Genomic DNA, 15,141 nt, shown 5'->3' with positions numbered 1-15,141 from the left:
GTTAATGAGACAGGCAGACTTCTGAGGTCAGGTTAAGGTAAGAGGATGGAAGTCTAGTTCGTCATTCCCTTCTTTACCTAGGTCAGCATTTGCTGTTTGTCTAAAAGTAGATCTGTAAGGAAGACAGCATATTTGCAGAAGGGCTGTACAGATCATTTTTCTTTCAATTTTTTTGAGATAGGGTCTCACTCTGTCATCCAGGCTGGAGTGCAGTGGCATGATCAAGGCTCAGTGCAGTCTCAACCTCCTGGGCTCAGGTGATCTTCCCACTGCAACCTCTTGAGAAGCTGGGACTACAGACATGTACCACAATTCTCAGCTAATTGTGTTTTTTTTGTTGTTGTTGAGGATTTTGGCATGTTGCCCAGGCTGGTGTCAAACTCCTGGACTCAGGCGATCCACCCACTTCAGCCTCCCAAAGCATTGGGATTGCAGGTATGAGCCACTCTACCCGGTTATCATTTTTCCATTCTTATCATTGTATACCTACTGTATTAATATTATGAAATTTGGGTTTTATAGATGAAGTGAAAATTGCCACTATCCTCGGAGGTATTTCAGGTAACTTACATTAAGAAAGTAGATTCTGGGCCAGGCGTGGGAGCTCCTACCCACTTTCCTCAGTTCAAGCAATGGAGGATTCAACCACTGCATCTCTATCAAAACTAAAAAATAATTAGCCAGCCTTGGAGGTACACACCTGTAGTCCTAGCTACTCAGGAGGATGAGGTGGGAGGATCACTTAAGCCTGGGTGATTGAGGCTGCAATGAGCTGTGATCGCTCCACTGCCCTCCAGCCTGGGTAACACCTTGTTTAAAAGAAAGGGGAAAAAAAAAAAAAAAAAGAAAGCAGATTCTGTAGGTATTATCTAGAGTGGTAGAGTGGAGGTAGTGTTCTGGGAAATGGGAATTCTCTAAATATTTCCTCTACTGTAGAGAAGAAGCCCAAAGGGATATATGGGATCAAATATTTGTTCATATATGTTCCTTTGTTACATATAAAAATGTGCCGTAAACTCTTTTTTTTTGAGACAGAGTCTCACTCTTGCCAGGCTGGAGTGCAGTGGCTCAATCTCAGCTCACGGCAACCTCTACCCCCTGGGTTCAAGTGATTCCCCTGCCTCAGCCTCCCAAGTACCTGGGACTACAGGTGCACACCACCATGCCCAACTAATTTTTTGTATTTTATTAGAGACGGGGCTTCACGATGTTGGCCAGGATGGTCTCGATCTGCAGACCTCGTGTTCCACTTGCCTCCGCCTCCCAAAGTGCTGGGATTACAGGTGTGAGCCACCATGCCCAGCCTGAAACTATTAAATAGTATATCCTAACAGAAAAAAAAGAGAAAGAAGAAATAAATGTGCAAAAATTTACAAAAACAAAACATTAGCATTCTAATTCTAAAGAAGATAACAAAATCCTTCCATTGCAGTAAGGCCGGGCACGGTGGCTCATACCTGTAATCCCAGCACTTTGGGAGGCTGAGGCGGATGGATCTTGAGGTCAGGAGTTCAAGACCAACCTGGCCAACATAGTGAAACCCTGTCTCTACTAAAAATACAAAAAATTAGTCAGGTGTAGTGGTGGGCACTTATAATCCCAGCTACTTGGGAGGCTGAGGCAGGAGAATCACTTGAACCCAGGAGGCAGAGGTTGCAGTGAGCCGAGATCCTGCCATTGTACTCCAGCCTGGGCAACAGTGCAAAATCCATCTCAAAAAAAAATTAAAAAAAGATTCACTGTAATATCTGTAATATAGGACCATGCATCATCTTTGTCTTTTATTCTCCTAGAATAAAGTACGTTATGGGAAACCTCACCGTATTTCAGAAATTTAAACAGCATCAGATTGCTTGGTTTTCATATCAACCATGCCAGCCTCTCTTTTGTTTCTCCTTCATTTATTTATTCATTTAACTAACAAATATTTATTGAGTGCCATGAATATTTATTGTGTATATAGGTACCAGTTGGAGAGCCAGGAAGATCAAAATAGATATCTGTCCTCACAGAGTTTCAAGTCTAGTGAGGGAGAGAAATACTAATCACTCAAATAATGGTGCTACTATCATTGTCCAGAACCCAGCAGGGGCTTCTCTGCCCACTGTGAAGGTAGATAAGATTGGCTGGAGTCCCTGATACATGTCCTATGGTCAGAAGCTCTGCTCCACACATGTCCTGGCATCTCCGTCTCATGGTCTGACAGCTTCTGGGATGAAGCTGTCACTGCACTGCACCTCTTTCAAAAAAGGAGTGAACATATCTTCATCCCAATCTCCACAAGACACTCTGTCACATAAAGAAGCATTTGTAAGTGCGTCTGACTGCAGTGAAGATACAGTGGGCGGTAATAAGGACCGTGCACAGCACGGCTGCACAGTGAGTGAATATGCAAAAAGGACTTGAGTACTCACAATGTTAAACATCATTCAACCACTTCTCTTTCTTACTGGGCTTCCATCTGTTTCAGCACTTAGCTTTCTGCCATCTCACTGGTTCCACCTTTCTCTGTGTCCCTTCTCTCCTTTCCTTTTCTTTTTTTTCTATTAAATATTTTATTGCATTTTAGGTTTTGGGGTACATGTGAAGAACATGCAGGATTGTTGCATAGGTACATACATGGCAATGTGGTTTGCTGCCTTCCTCCCCATCACCTATATCTGGCATTTCTCCACATGTTATCTCTCCCCGACTCCCCATCCCCACTGTCCCTTCCCTGGTTCCTCTCCACAGACCTCAGTGTGTGACGTTCCCTTCCCTATGTCCATGTGTTCTCATCGTTCAACACTCCCTATGAGTGAGTACATGTGGTGTTTGATTTTCTGTTCTTCTTGTGTCAGTTTGCTGAGAATGGTGGTTTCCAGGTTCATCCATGTCCCTACAAAGGACACGAACTCATCATTTTTTTTTTTTTTTTTTTTTTGAGACGGAGTTTCACTCATGTTACCCAGGCTGGAGTGCAATGGTGAGATCTCGGCTCAACGCAACCTCCGCCTCCTGGGTTCAGGCAATTCTCCTGCCTCAGCCTCCTGAGTAGCTGGGATTACAGGCACGCACCACCATGCCCAGCTAATTTTTTGTATTTTTAGTAGAGACGGGGTTTCACCATGTTGACCAGGATGGTCTCGATCTCTTGACCTCGTGATCTACCCGCCTCGGCCTCCCAAAGTGCTGGGATTACAGGCTTGAGCCACTGCACCCGGCCTGAACTCATCATTTTTTATGGCTGCATAGTATATTCCATAGTGTATATGTGCCACATCTTCCCTGTCCAGTCTATCATCGATGGGCATTTGGGTTGGTTCCAAGTCTTTGCTATTGTAAACAGTGCTTCAATGAACATTCATGTGCATGTGTCCTTATAATAGAATGATTTATAATCCTTTGGATATATACCCAGTAATGGGATTGCTGGGTCAAATGGAATTTCTATTTCTAGGTCCTTGAGGAATCACCACACTGTCTTCCACAAGGTTGAACTAATTTACACTCCCACCAACAGTGTAAAAGTGTTCCTTTTTCTCCACATCCTCTCCAGCATCTATTATCTCCACATTTTTTAATGATCACCATTCTAACTGGCGTGAGATGGTATCTCATTGTGGTTTTGATTTGCATTTCTCTAATGACCAGTGATGATGAGCATTTTTTCATATGTTTGTTGGCCTCATATATGTCTTCTTTTGAAAAGTGTCTGTTCATATCCTTTACCCACTTTTGAATGGGTTTGTTTATTTTTTTCTTGTAAATCTGTTTTAGTTCTTTGTAGATTTTGGATATTAGCCCTTTGTCAGATGGGTAGATTGCAAAAATTTTTTCCCATTCTGTTGGTTGCCGGTTCACTCTAATGATTGTTTCTTTTGCTGTGCAGAAGCTCTGGAGTTTAATTAGATCCCATTTGTCTATTTTGGCTTTTGTTGCCAATGTTTTGGTGTTTTAGTCATGAAGTCCTTGCCTATGCCTATGTCCTGAATGGTTTTGCTTATGTTTTCTTCTAGGGTTTTTATGGTGTTAGGTCTTATATTTAAGTCTTTAATCCATCTGGAGTTAACTAAAATTAACTCCTTCTCTCCTTTTCTTTTTCTTCCCTTCCTACCATTGTTCAGAAACAAGCAAACAACCAGCCAACCACAACAAAGACAACGAACAGCAAACAAATTCCTTTTATGCTTTCACGGAGCTTGGCTATCTATTTTGTCAGTTGGGCTCCTGGAGATACCCATGCTCTCAGAGTTATACCTTCTACTCCAAAAGGCGTATCTACATATTACATTCAGCAAAGACATTTTCCATCCTGAAAGAAATTGTGTTGCCATCTGTCAATATACATATGTATATATAATTAGTTAGTTAGTCTGGATTTATTACAAATGATGATGCATGCTCTGACAGAAAAGTAGGAGGTTGGGAGGAACAACAAAGTATATATTATTATTAGAACAGTGGACTGGATTTAAAATGAGAAAGCCGGGCGGTCTGGCTTCTCTGAGAAAGTATGACATTTCTGAAGACTGTTAGCCAGGTGAAAAGTGTGGGAGGAAGAGCATTCCCAGCAAAACAGCCTGTGCAAAGGTCTGGAGATGGGAAGGACTGTGGAGCACTGGAAAAACTGGGAAGTGGCAGCATGGCCAGATCCCAAAGGGCCAAAGAGAAAGATGGGGATGAGGGTAGAGAGGCCAACAGGGGCCAGACCAAGTGAAACTTTGTGGGCCACATGACCCTCATTTTTAGGTTCCTTTGTCTTCCCTAACAAATGAAATAACAACATGAATGAGTTTTTCTAAACTTTGGGTTTATTGGTTTTCGAAACAGTCATGCCAAAGCTGACAAGCTTGTATAGACACACACCCACACATACACCCACATGTGCACGTGTGTGCGCGCGCGCACACACGCACACACACATACACATACACAAACCCACACGGTACATAAAGCACCTTTCCCCAGGGCCATGCCACTTGACATTATTAAGCAGTCTATCCTAGGCCAGGTACTGTGGCTCACACCTGTAATCCCAGCACTTTGGGAGGCTCAGGCGGGAAGATCACGAGGTCAGGAGATCGAGACCAGCCTGGCCAACATGGTGAAACCCCGTCTCTACTAAAAATACAAAAATTAGCTGGGTGTGGTGGCGCATGCCTGTATTCCCAGCTACTCAAGAGGCTGAGGCAGAAGAATCGCTTGAACCCTGGAGGCGGAGGTTGCAGTGAGCCAAGATGGTGCCACTCCAGCCTGGGCGACAGAGTGAGTCTCTGTCTGCTTCAAAAAAAAAAGAAAAAAAAAGAAGTCTATCCTATAGCCATACACACGATTCTGGGTCAGCCAGATAATTAAGCTGAAAATTATCTTCATATTCATTTTCCCTCCACAGGAATGTTTCCTGAGGAGAAACCCAAAATACGAGGGTTTCTGAAAGAGCTTTTAAAAAATATTGTCTGCCAGCAGTACATGGATTCTCTTTTCAGGGTTTGTAGCTACCCAGCTGACACACCCATTCTCCCCTCCTCCCCCCCACAGAGCAAGTGACTTCTTGCTCCACCCTGCAGCTTACTATTGGCAAGGCATGGCAGGAGTGAATCTAGGTTCCGTTTACCACCAGGGTAAACTGCCCTCTCTGTTGCATCCTTGACACTTTTTCGGGTTCAGTATGTCCCCACACATTCACAGGTGCTGAAAGTAACATACACATACATTGTAAACATTGTGCTCACTGCTCTGCAAATGTTCATTTGGCCCTTAGCAGTTTACACATCACAGCAGAGTCATGTATTCATGATGATGTTCATTCTGGTAGTTTCTGGCAATAAATTATTTTGTTTGTTTGCCGGGTGGTACCTGCCAGAAACCACCTGACTTTTCTTCTCCACTCTTATTTTTCAACTACTAATATCCATGCCTTTTAAGCTGTCTTTTTATTGAAAGTAATAAATTAAGATAGTCATCTTGAGGTGGCGTCAGCTTTGCATAAGAATCACCAGCATATACATTGGCATGCTCACAGTGTTGAGTATACAAGAATTCGTTTCAGTAGCAACAACACTCACTGACCTTAGAAGGAAACATTTCCTTTTATAATTGTTAGTCTTACACAATTGTAACTTTCCATACATTATAATACTTTAAAATGAAGATATCTTGTGGAAGTGTATCCTCTGTGGCTTTTCTTCAAAATGAAGCCATTGGTGTCATATGCTGAGGTTATTTGCTGGAAGTGTTAAGACTCCATCTGGTCATCTTGTGAGTCAACACTTATAGTGGAACCTTGGCTGCTGGTATCAGCAGTTTCATAGGACTTTTGGTCTTTGGCAAAGTTGATGAAAACCTGATTTTTCAGGGAAAATAAAGTCATTAGTGCCTGCTAAGCCAAAGGAAGAAATGAAGTTAATAATGAATTATTCCCTTCCCTCCTTCCCTTCTTCCCTCTCCCCCCCAACCCCCACCACTCTTTACTCTCTCTCTCTCTCTGTCTCTCCCGTCTACTCTCTCCCCTCTCTCTCCTCTCTCCTAGTTCAAGCCTGTATATATCTGTGTGGGCAGGACCTTATAAAATCCAAACCCTAGCTTTATAAAACTAGAGTCTATAGGGGCCTGCCTACACATATATACACGCTTGCACTAGGAGTCCTTTCAGAAAATCAAATCACCTGGAATTTGAAAACAGCACCTATGTCTATGACCATATTTATGACTGTGACTTTATTTATAATCATGTCAATCTGAAGCCATAGTTGACTATTTCTATAGCCACATTTCTGCATTCATATGATCTACATTGACATCTCTATGAGACAGATATGGCTCCTATGATAAACAGGGAGCCCAGTCCTATGCCCTTATTGAATGATTATGTAGAAATGTTGAGAGAAATTTCACTAGTTTCAAGAGTTAATGCACTAAGATAAAATTTCAGTAAGCCAATTACTTAACAGGCAGATCTTTTCACTTTGTTTAAAGTCTTTAAAACTATTAGTCATAGTTTCATCCAATATCTATCAAGAGTCTATTTTTTGCCACGGTGCTGGTTGTTGGTCATAAGTCAAAGACTAAGTCTTCATTTTCGGCAAAGTCATGATTGTCTAAACCCCCCATTAAAATGCCTAAAGTTCCACAAGGAAAGTTGTGCATCAAATGCAGCACCATATACTGACCCCTAACAGCCTTATTTTCAGACCCAGTCCAATAACAGATATAATCCAACTTACTATATGTCATGTTGGTTGAGCTGTGCAAAATTAAGACAGTACAAAGGTGATAAAGGATGACCTAATAAGTCTCTAGTTATTGAATGCAAATGTAATTAAGACAGATGATGTAAGTGAATGGGAAGGATTCTACATTTACCACTTTAATTGCCTGAATTTAACAGATCTAAAGGTCTGGCACCAAATTCTAATTACCCTATCCAACTCTAATCCAGGAAGCCAATCAGTAGAAATGTTCTTTATGAACCCTACCATGGAAGAAGGAAGGAAAGTGTTAACAGCTGTTTGTTATGTATGTGAAAATAGTGGGGTTTTGGTTTTATCTTTTTGCTTTATGTATACGTATAATTAACTTTATAGATATAGATGTCTTATCAAATGGAAAAGTTAATCTTTCACATCTTTTTTAAAATATCCCCAAATTAAGTTAAAAATTAGGCTCTTTGCTAAGTTTTTCAGGTGCAAGATTAGATATTAATTCAATTAAAAACAAATTGAATGTTATTAAAAAGAAATAACCAGAATGCATCATAATATGTGACATTGTGCACATTGATTATGTATGTATATATCTTACCTCTTCCAGAGTAGTCTGACTCACTAAGAAATTTGTAATATTTAAAGCAGTTTTGTTGGTTTCTAGCAGATCAAAAATATTTGCGACTCCTCCTGCCGTGACTGGTACATGATACTCGAGCATGCTGAGGTGCTGATCCTATGGGAACCAAAGGAAAAAAATTTAGTTTGCAATGTCTGGTAATATTGACATGGCTAGACATAACTGTACAAGGAGTTCAGGAAAATATTGAATTTATTCCACTGAAAATGATGCTACAGTATATAGTGAAACTAAGAGCTTGCAAAGATGAGAGGAAAGTTTTGTGAATGTCAAAGAGAAAACAAATTTAAAAGTTAATGACAACTCCAAAGCATTTATTCATGTGACGTTATAAAGTCATTATAATCTTGCTTGGGAAAGAATCTGTGGAATGGTATTTCACATGTCACATTACGCTCATCTCACATACCCCTTCTCAGTGCTCAATTTTAAGACATTTCATTTTTGTGTTACAATTGTTCTAAAAGGGTAAAAATTAGCAGTTCCATTTATATTGGCTAAAGACAGTAGACTTCAAAAGCATTGAACCGCCTTCAAATGACAGCTCATTCTTTTCCCAATTCACCCTAAAATTCTTTTCAATTTCAGTATTTTGGTCACTAGCATCACCATCTACTTAGTATAAACCATTTTTATTGCCTTGGGGTATCTTTAACAATTTGCTTTTCGGGATATTTAATCAGTTACTAGATCTTATTTATTTTTCCTTTAAAATACCTCTCAAATGTAACCTTTCCTCTCTATTTGCACCACCAATATTATTAACTTGATGCTTATTACTCCACATCTTAGTTACTGCAACAGCCTCTTCAGAAGCCAAGAAACTCTGTGTACACTTACTTCCTGGCACGAAGCAGCTGGGATAATCTTGGCTAATACGAGTGGGATCAGGACATTTTCTTATTCCAGAATCTACCTCTGTGACCCCAATGAATCAGATCAAGACCATGTATTTCAGTCTTGATGGGAATGTCTTGCTGGGAATCACATGGGCAGTCTGGATTTAGGACCCTTCTCCTCCTCCTTTGTGCATTGCTTAGCATCTCCCATCCACATGTAGTTGCATTATATCTGTTACTACAATCAGGCCATCTTGCCTACCTTTGCTCTCAGACTGTTGTTTTGGCTATTTTCTTTCTAGACGTCTAGAAACCACCACAGGTTTGTAAAGAGTGGTCTGCTTAGGGTCAAATCAGACTTTTTATTATCGCTGCATTTGCCTTGTATAGCCCTGGTCCCATGAAGAACAGACCAGGGAGAATGTAATTTCATCACTCAGTGAAACAACACAGATTTCAACAGAGAAATCCACAAAAAGAAAAAGCGTTACTAACAATACAATTTTTGCAAGAAAGATGTCATTTTACTTTTAAATTTGATTTAGATTTAGATCATAGAAAATAAGCTTTGATAAGAATTGTGAAAACTAGGCCAAGTGCGGTGAGTCACACCTGTAATCCCAGTGCTTTGGGAGGCCAAGGCAGAAAGATTGCCTGAGGCCAGGAGTTCAAGACCAGTCTAGGCAACACAGTGAGATTCTGTCTCTACAAAAAATACAAAACTTAGTGGAGCATGGTGGCACATGCCTATATGCTTAGTTCTGGAGAGGCAGAGGCGAAAGGATTCCTTGAGCCCAGGAATTCAAGGCTGCAGTGAGCTATGATCATGCACTCTAGCCTGGGCAACATAGCAAGACCCTGTGTCTTAAAAAAATTCTTTTTAAGGCAGAGGTTTTATGAAGATAAAATAATTCTTTTTAAAATGCAGTTTATTTTCTCTAAAATCACTTCAAATTAACATCGTGTCATAATTTATAGAGTGTCTTTGCGTATACTTTATCATTTATTTCTCACATCAGTTTTGTGAAGTAAATGTTATTATAGTAGTACTCCCTTATTTCAGTTACCTGTTATCAACCAAGTTTCAAAATTATTAAATGGAAAAACACAAAAATAATTCATAAGTTTTAAATTGCATGCCTTTCTGAGTAGTGTGATCTAATTTTGCACTACTCCATTTGGCACGTGAATTATTCCTTTGTCCAGGGTATCTATGTTGTAGAAGCTACCTGTCTGTTTCTATATAAGAAAAAACATACTGTGTACCAGATTTCGTACTATCTATAGTTTCAGGCATCCACTGGAAGTCTTGGAATGTAACACTCATGGATACAGGGACACTCCTGTATTCCTATTTACAAATGAGAAAAATGAGGCTCAGAGACTTTAAATGTCTTGCTGGGAATCACATGGGCACAACTGGGCCTCAGCCCTAGACTTTCCAATTTATTTTTATCATTCCATATCTGATTTCCTTTCACATCTAGTTTCCTTTCAAAAACAATCATTTGCCATCATCATCTTCTACAAATTGCCTGTATATCAAAGATGTGATAATGATAACTTTTCCAGTCAAGTACATTTATTTTAATTATGTGCTATGTTAGGTATCTATACATATATCCATGTGTGTCAGTCCCACGCCTATGCATATGTGAGATGAAATCAATTATACAATATTTCATCTAGTCCAGAACTTGATTTCTACTCAGTCCTGCTCCAACTTTTGTGGGCTTATCTTTCAAATGAGGGGGGAAAAGAAGATGATCATTCTGGAATTCTGTATTTTGTTTTTTTTTTCCCTAGGAAGAAATGCCCTTGGTCATATAATACCTGTCATACCTCAGTTCCCTAATGTATATAATGAGTAGACTAGTACGGTATATAACTTGAAAACTAATACAATATGATCATAAATCCTTTGTGAAGAAGAAATAAAAATACATGTGTGTGAAAGAACTATGTTAACTTTAAATAGCTACAAAAATATATAATTAATTGAAGATACTATTTTTTCATACTAAGTATGCTTTGGCATATCTTACACATCTTGAACTAATAAATATATTAAAATTAATAGTAAAGTTGTAATCACTTGGAAATCGCAAACATTGCTATGATATTAGATTATTACTATTAAAATTAGTCAAGATCAAAAGGCAAGACAATCACTTACATTGTTGGTTTTTTTTTCTTTTTTGAGGCAGAGCCTCACTCTGTTACCCAGGCTAGAGTACAGTGGCATGATCTCAGCTCACTGCAACCTCTGCCTCTCTGGTTCAAGCAATACTCCTGCCTCAGCCTCCTGAGTAGCTGGGATTACAGGCATGTGCCATCACGCCCAGCTAATTTGTATTTTTTGTAGAGATGGGGTTTCACCACGTTGGCCAAGCTGGTCTCGAACTCCTGACCTGAAGTGATCGCCCCCATGGCCTCCCAAAGTGCTGAGATTACAGGCATAAGCCACTGTACCCAGCCATCAATCACTTACTTTTAAATATGTTTTTGGAAAGTGCAGCTGCATGAACTTCGTGAGGGTCTCCATGCTCACTTTGGTATTCTTCAAGTGAACCTTGACAGTAAATCCTCGTCCAAACCTAGAAAGAAAAAGTGCGAAATATGATATGAGTTACATTTTGCTGAAATAGCTCCCCTGAAATTCTAGATAATGAAACAGGACCCAAGCCAACCATTACAGCCCCCTTTCTTTATATAAAGACTGTCATTTTGCCATAAAAGTTCAGGGCATGTTGCAAACTGGAAATAGTGTACTGCTATGATTTTTTATTTTTTTCTATCTCTATATAAAATCAGAGTCTTTGGGCAAAAATTGTGTTAAAAAGAAAACATAAAATCTTGGCTTTCTATGACATTCATGAATTGGCAACGGATGTCAATTTCTGCAGTTAGATACTTTTTAGCTTAAAGTAAGCAAGGTCTTGAGAAGCAGGCCACTGGAGATTTGGTGTCAACAGTAAAAATTAGAGTTATTGGGTTTTAAAAATAACTATTAAATCAATGTGTTAGCTAACTGTTTGCACCAAGAATAGAGTTTGTAAAGAAGTCACAACAGACTGTAAGAGCAACATAATGCCTCTTTCATTCCTTTTTTCCTTGTTTTGGTCAATACTATCTTGCAAGAAAGTCAACTTGTTACAGAGAAAAGTATAAAATATTCTGAAGTTTGCAGATTAACACAGATATGTATAAATGCATGTACACTCTGGTGTTATCAACTATCAATTTAAATCTGATAGTAATATGATATTTATGCTCATTTCTACAATGTATTCTTGATTAAAAGGTTTTGAATGTGGTACGAATGTTAAGTAGCTTACTGAAAGCCTGTGCAGATGGCAAATGAATACGCTAGATATAATCTATGCCTTCATTTACTTGTCAAGATCTAATTTATTATTGGGTAAATACTAGAACTGAGAGTATTTTGGTTGTGAATTATTTATTACTTACTTATTTTTTTAGCTTTGGCCTTCTAAATTTATGAGTTAACTAAAATACATTTATGAGTTAAACTTATGCATTAAATAAATTTGAGTTAACTAAAATATTTAAGTAAAAATTCATCAAATCACCAATAAAATAATTTAAATTTAAGGTGAGTCAATGACTAGCTTCCAAAGATTGGCTTGTCCATTGTAGTTTTACTACTCAGGCTGCTGAGATAATCCTTGAACCTGAGTAGAGCACCATCAGATTAATGACCTACTACCATCTGTTAAACAATGGCATTTGTTCGTCACCTGCTCTTTATGTGCTGCAAAGATCCAATACATTGGAACCTTCCATTCACCATAATGGCAAGCCTGGTACAGAGGGCTTCACATTCTTCCATGCTAAAAGACAGAGAAGGGTTATATTCAGGGCACAGAAAACTTGGGTTGAAGTTCATGAGCATAAACATAATTGTTTCATTATGGCACTTGGAAATACTATTTTAGTTGCTTTCTTTTCTTTATTTTATTTTTTGAGATAGAGTCTTACTCTTGCCCAGGCTAGAGTGCAGTAGCTTCAACATGGCTCACTATAGCCTTGACTTCCTTTGCTCCAATGATCCTCCTGTTTCAGCCTCCTGAGTAGCTGGGACAACAGACGTGCACCACCACATCTGGCTAATATTTTAATTTTAATTTTTATTTTTATTTTTTTTTGTAGAGATGGGGGTCTTGCCATGTTGCCCAAGCCAGTCTTGAACTCCTGGGGTCAAGCAATCCTCCTGCCTTGGCCATGCAAGGTGCTGGGATTACAGGCATGAGCCACCATGCCTGGCCTAGTTTCTTGATTCTCTTTTAGTTTTTAGTTCTCTTAAAGGAGAACAAAAAACAATCTTTTAAAATATAAATTAAATGTCTTCAGATAAGGTTTATTACTGTTTCTTCTAAAACTCAAGGCCATCTCTCTTTCACCGGGAATGCCCCCTCCATCAAACCTAATATTTCTTTCAAGCTTTGATTCGAGACCTACACTTTCTCAGAAATGTTTTCAAAATAACACTAAGTTTTTTTCATTATGCTTCACACCCCATATTCTGTTGGCCTTCCTATTTTTGGATTTATAACTAGTTAGCCTATACTTGATTATACAGGCTCTAATTTCATGGTCTATTATAATTGGAGGTAATTTTAGGTATTACCCTGTCCACCTCATACAACAGTTAATGGAAATTAAATGATTGGCTCCAGTATGCTGGGGCAAAGCTACGATATAAACAAGTTTCTTGATAATAAGCAAATTGAAGACTTTTCCTACTATATGACAATTATAATACAAACATAAACTTAATATAAATTATAAGACAAGGCCATCCTCATAAGAGAAGCACAGATCAAATGATTTAATGTCTCTTATACTTAGCTGATTGGAAGTGTCCGCTTCATGGAGGAGAGGCATGTGAGCTGGTCTGGAAGGACTGGTAAGATTAGAACTTGGAGAGACTTTGTGAAAAGACCATTTCAGGCTGGGCATGGTGGCTCATGCCTGTAATCCCAGCACTTTGGAAGGTCATGGTGGGTGGATCATTTGAGGTCAGAAGTTTGAGACCAGCCTGGCCAACATGGTGAAACCCCACCTCTACTAAAAATATAAAAATTATCCATGCATGGTGGTCAGTACCTGTAGTCCCAGCTACGTGGGAGGCTGAGGCAGGAGAATCGCTTAAACCTGGGAGGTGGAGATTGCAGTGAGCGGATATTATGCCACTGCACTACAGCCTGGGTGACAGAGGGAGACTCTGTCTTAAAAAAAAAAAAAAAGACTATTTCAAGTAGAAAACACAGCCAGAGAAGGGGCCTGGAGATGGGAAGAATACAGAACCAGGAGTCGTTCAGATTGACTGATAGGAGAGGGTATGCAGGGGAAAAGACTGAGAATTTAAGATGAGGCCAGAGAATAGAGGGCCTCACATGTTGAGCCTAAGGATTCTGAACTTTGGCAGGCAATAGGGAGCCATAGATGAATTTAGAGGGCCGTAAGTCATGAGAAATTTGATGTTAAAAAGACTGCATAGACCTTAGACGCTGTCCTACCACAGGAATTGTATTCTCACCACGAAACCTGCCTGAATTGCTTCTATGACTATAAACATAAAATAGTTTGATACAATTGTGGGCATTCATCGTCTACATATATGTTATACAGGATTACCTTTTCCCATCTGTCATCCTAAGATTGTGTGGATTCACTTTAAAGATTCCACTCAGTTTACCTGTGAGACGTGAGGATGACGGAACATTTGTTCTGTACTTCTTCTGAAATGATCTTCCAGAGGTGCCGTTTCGACTTCGGATCCATCCCAGAGCTCGGCTCATCCTTAATAGAAAGTTACAAGAAAAATTTATCAAATTAATTAAATTTTGATGAAGTTCTTTACATGAATCACTGTGTTTCACTTCCCTAGAACAGAGATCACTTTTTGAGGTCCCGTGACTAACTTGTTTTATACTTAATAGGCTTCTTTCTGCTGCTGTCGAAAAGCTCAAAATTAATCATTTAAAATTGTCAATCTGTTTTAAAAAGTGTCTCCCTGAAGTTGACATCCTGTTACTTTACTTCCGTCTCTTACGTTTCTTTGGAAAAAAAATCCACTTCAATTACTGGCAAAGCAGAGTTTTTACATTTAATTCTACCTTGCCACATATATATAAGCCATATTAACAAGATTACCACTCTGCTTCTAATAGCAGAATTGTGGCTATGAGTGATAATATGCTATGTGAAGCAGAAAGAACATAATTTGATATTTCAGTTAATTTGTTTGAGGTATCTTTTTAGTTTTCTGTTATTAATTGAAATTTAACACTCCTTGGGAAATAAAAACAAGATTTGCAGAAATTGCCAAGTAGAAAGATATACATTATTTTTCAAAGTAAATTATGTTATGAAAAATCATTCAGACATAAAATTAGAAAATGTAGCAATGGATAATCTAAACACAATAACAGATTTTGACAGATGGTTAAAA

General features: G+C 39.0%; 1 protein-coding gene across 1 annotated transcript in view; it reads right to left on the bottom strand.

Moving 5' to 3' along the window:
• Window positions 1–5,231: 5,231 nt before the first annotated feature.
• The window catches only part of ABCA12 (ATP binding cassette subfamily A member 12), a 199,192-nt gene continuing 189,282 nt past the window's right edge, over window positions 5,232–15,141 (bottom strand). Inside the window, exons 49-53 of the mRNA XM_032278308.1 lie at window positions 14,386–14,489; window positions 12,425–12,517; window positions 11,155–11,260; window positions 7,783–7,920; window positions 5,232–6,325 (exon numbers count right to left, since the gene is read on the bottom strand). Coding sequence (XP_032134199.1) covers window positions 6,218–6,325; window positions 7,783–7,920; window positions 11,155–11,260; window positions 12,425–12,517; window positions 14,386–14,489 — 549 coding nt within the window. The 3' untranslated portion in view covers window positions 5,232–6,217. The remainder of the gene's footprint in view (window positions 6,326–7,782; window positions 7,921–11,154; window positions 11,261–12,424; window positions 12,518–14,385; window positions 14,490–15,141) is intronic.

The sequence above is a fragment of the Sapajus apella genome, unplaced genomic scaffold (assembly GCF_009761245.1).
Source record: "Sapajus apella isolate SASKATOON/1434 unplaced genomic scaffold, GSC_monkey_1.0 scaffold10, whole genome shotgun sequence".
In the NCBI taxonomy this organism is placed as follows: Eukaryota; Metazoa; Chordata; class Mammalia; order Primates; family Cebidae; genus Sapajus; species Sapajus apella.
The sequence above is the reverse complement of the archived record's forward strand: the minus strand, read 5'-3'. Positions and strand labels throughout refer to the sequence as shown.